The sequence below is a fragment of the Quercus suber genome, unplaced genomic scaffold, assembly GCF_002906115.3.
Source record: "Quercus suber isolate HL8 unplaced genomic scaffold, Cork oak 2.0 scaffold_553, whole genome shotgun sequence".
NCBI classification, from domain to species: Eukaryota; Viridiplantae; Streptophyta; class Magnoliopsida; order Fagales; family Fagaceae; genus Quercus; species Quercus suber.
In genome coordinates this window covers 125,538-128,617 of record NW_027070001.1, presented here as the reverse complement: position 1 = coordinate 128,617, position 3,080 = coordinate 125,538, and the positions used below count along the sequence as shown (strand labels likewise).

The window sequence follows — 3,080 nt, the reverse complement described above, 5'->3', positions numbered from 1 at the left end:
CCGTTACAGTCTACTAAACGTGCCCTTAGTGATTTCAATCTAGGGGTGGGGTGATTATGCAATGTTTTGCCCACGTTGACTCAATTCAATGTTCAAGGTTTACTTCATTAACTACTTATTTCCCTTGCAACTAGGGTCCCAAAAAAAATTCAAACAAACAAACAAAGAAAAAAAAAATCGTTTTTAAACTCAGCCCCAAATTCATTTTTTTCTTTTTTTTTGGTTAACATATTTGACTTTTACCTTTTAATTTTTTTTTCCCATTTTTACTTTATGCTTTAAAAAAAAAAATTTGAGAAATAATTACAACATGCTGTTAACCCCGCAGCTCAAACCCTTTTTCTCCTAGACCCCAAGCACTTTGACTATCACATTTAATTGTAATTGTAATTTCACTTGTAGGCATAGTTATTAAAACCCAACCTGGCCCAATTAGTTGGACCTGTAACTTGGTGAAGCGATACCTAAGCCAGTCCAGTTGTTTAATCGGATAACTTATGAAATTGGCTGGTTAAAAGTAAAATTCAACTGTTTTTTCGCAACTCATGCAATCAAAACGAGTTGTTGCGACCCATTTGGTTTTGTAGTTTTATACTTTCTAGTGTCGTTACTTGTAAAACTTTGAGTATTATATTAGGTGATTTTTATTTTAGACTTAATTTTAATTAGTAATTAAGGCATGCCATTTTTTTTATGATTTATCAAACTTATTTCATATTTATTTTAGTTCCTCGACCTATACACACTGGTTGAACCACTAACCCAACACTTACTCCTGTTCAGGTTTAATAATTATGCGGGATCTAAAATCTTCTCTATTTTCAATAGTGGAAAAAGTAGAAAATAAATAAATAAATATAAATATAAATAAAATATAAATTGACCAAACCAAACCCCAAACATTGAACAGTTTAGTATATTCCGGAAGCACTAATTAGGAATTAGCTGTGACTTGCTAAAACTCAAAACCAAACAGCTGACAGCCCAACGGCTAGAACCCAAATTTAATCACCGCCCTTCTCCAAATCCGATTCCGATTCCAACTCGGAACTCCTTCTCCTTGAGGGTCACGGAAACAACAACACAAGCAGCTTTAAATACATATAAGAGTTGCTACAACGCTATACTTCAATTTGGAGAGCAAAGCTTATTTGGTTGTGTTTTTGGGAGAGGAAGAAGGTAGCACTGATCATCAACAATCTCACTACACGTTGTGACAATGACAACAGCGACTGAGGTTCTCAAGTTTCGGCTTCCCGAGCCTGAAACAGATGTGGGTATGGTTTTTCTTGATCATCAAGATTCCAAGGTACCCATCATCAACGACAGTAAAGGTGGTGGCTTTGAAAAGGATTCTGGGTTCCAAACAGAAAGAGGCTGATAATCAAGGTTCGTATTCCAAATCCTAAGGCAAAAACAGAAACGACCCCAGTGCCTCTGCAGAACAAAATTGATGATCATCACCACCAAGATTCCAAACCCATCACCAAAACCTCTGGTTACCGTGAGAGGATTAGGAAACAGTTGCAAGAGCCTTTTCTAGAGTTTCTTCTGAAACTGATGTGAGCATATCACCAGCAATAGACCCTGTTCAAGTGGCTGTTTCAGTAGAGTCTGCTATGTTTGAAAGGATTGGTGGTCTAATGCCATCAAGAAGGCTAATTATCAATCCATCTTGTTCAATCTCAAAGACCCAAAGAACCCAGATTTGAGGAGGAAGGTGCTTCTTGGAGAGATCAAGCCTGAGAGTCTTGTAACCATGAGTGCCGAGGAGATGGCCAGTCAAAAAAGGCAGCGAGAGAACATTCAGATACAGTTGAAAAGCTTGGAAAGATGTATGCATGATGCTGATGAGGAAGAAAAGGCCACCACTGACATGTTCCAGTGCAGCCGGTGTCGCGAGCGCAAGTGTACCTATTACCAAATGCAGACCCGGAGTGCCGATGAACCCATGACAACCTATGTCACTTGTTGCAAATGCAACAAACGTTGGAAGGTCTAACCATGGCTAGTAGCTTGAATTAATTGACTGAAATCAAGAGCACTACGGCTACTGTTGGAAGAAATTATTAGTCTAGGAATAGGAATTCCATTTTTTGTCCACATTATTGATTCTTGATGTAACTACATCTATAGTTTTACATGTTAAGATTCTCTGTCTCATATGTAAAGTTTTCTTATCATCTTCTGCTATGGTGTTCTAATTCAATTGTTTGATTTTTTTTTTTCTCTGGTTGTTTAGTAGCACATTTTGTATGTGCTTGATATTAACATGTTTCCTGTCTGAGTAATTTTTGCTAAAAGCACATTGTTCTAGTATTCTATTTCTTTTTTTTTAATTTATAATTTACGGTTTTTTTTTTTTTTGAGTGACTGTTCTTCAGCCATGGATATCTAAAAAAGTGAGCAAATATACATTAATTGTAAATAATTAGTTTTACAATTAGTTTACTACATACCATATTGGCTATGCAGATAAATTTATTAACAAGCAGTAAAAAGTTTTCTTCTAGAATTGTTATAGACGTGCAGCAGAGCTGAAATCAAGTAATGCAAAAGCTCCATTAAAGTCTATAATAACTTGTTCTATAAGATCAAGTATAGTTCGCAATGATTCCCTATATATGAATTCTCATTAAATTTTAATGATAATCAGTTTCAAATGGTTAGATTTTTTTTTTTTTTTTTTTTTGTTAGAAGTTTCTCGCACATTTTGTATGTGCATTGTTTGCCGAGAGCAATTCCATTTAGTGAGAATCCTTTAGCCCTGATGTATAAAATTGTGAGCAACCGATCCATACATTGAGTGGCTGTGAATTTGTGCTGGCACATGATCTCTGGTAACTTTACATCATGGTTATTAAGAATTCTGTTTTGTATTCAATGATTTTGGTTGCTTCTACAAGCCCTCTTATGGAAACAAACAAATGGTATCTGATATATGGCCAAGTGAATGAGTTTGTATTACGTTTAATATAAAGAATTCAGTATTCACCCATATATGAGCTTTTAGTAGAGTCGCCAACCCTCTGAAAATGCCTCATATAGCAACTCTACCTCACCCAAAGCAAGTTTTGGTT

At 35.7% G+C, this 3,080-nt stretch overlaps 1 protein-coding gene across 1 annotated transcript; it reads left to right on the top strand.

Moving 5' to 3' along the window:
- Positions 1 to 1,219: 1,219 nt before the first annotated feature.
- LOC112031061 (transcription elongation factor TFIIS) lies at positions 1,220 to 2,002 on the top strand. Its single transcript, XM_065764346.1, has 2 exons — positions 1,220 to 1,309; positions 1,631 to 2,002. The coding sequence occupies exons 1-2, from the start codon at positions 1,220 to 1,222 to the stop codon at positions 2,000 to 2,002; spliced, it is 462 nt and encodes a 153-aa protein (XP_065620418.1).
- Positions 2,003 to 3,080: the final 1,078 nt, after the last annotated feature.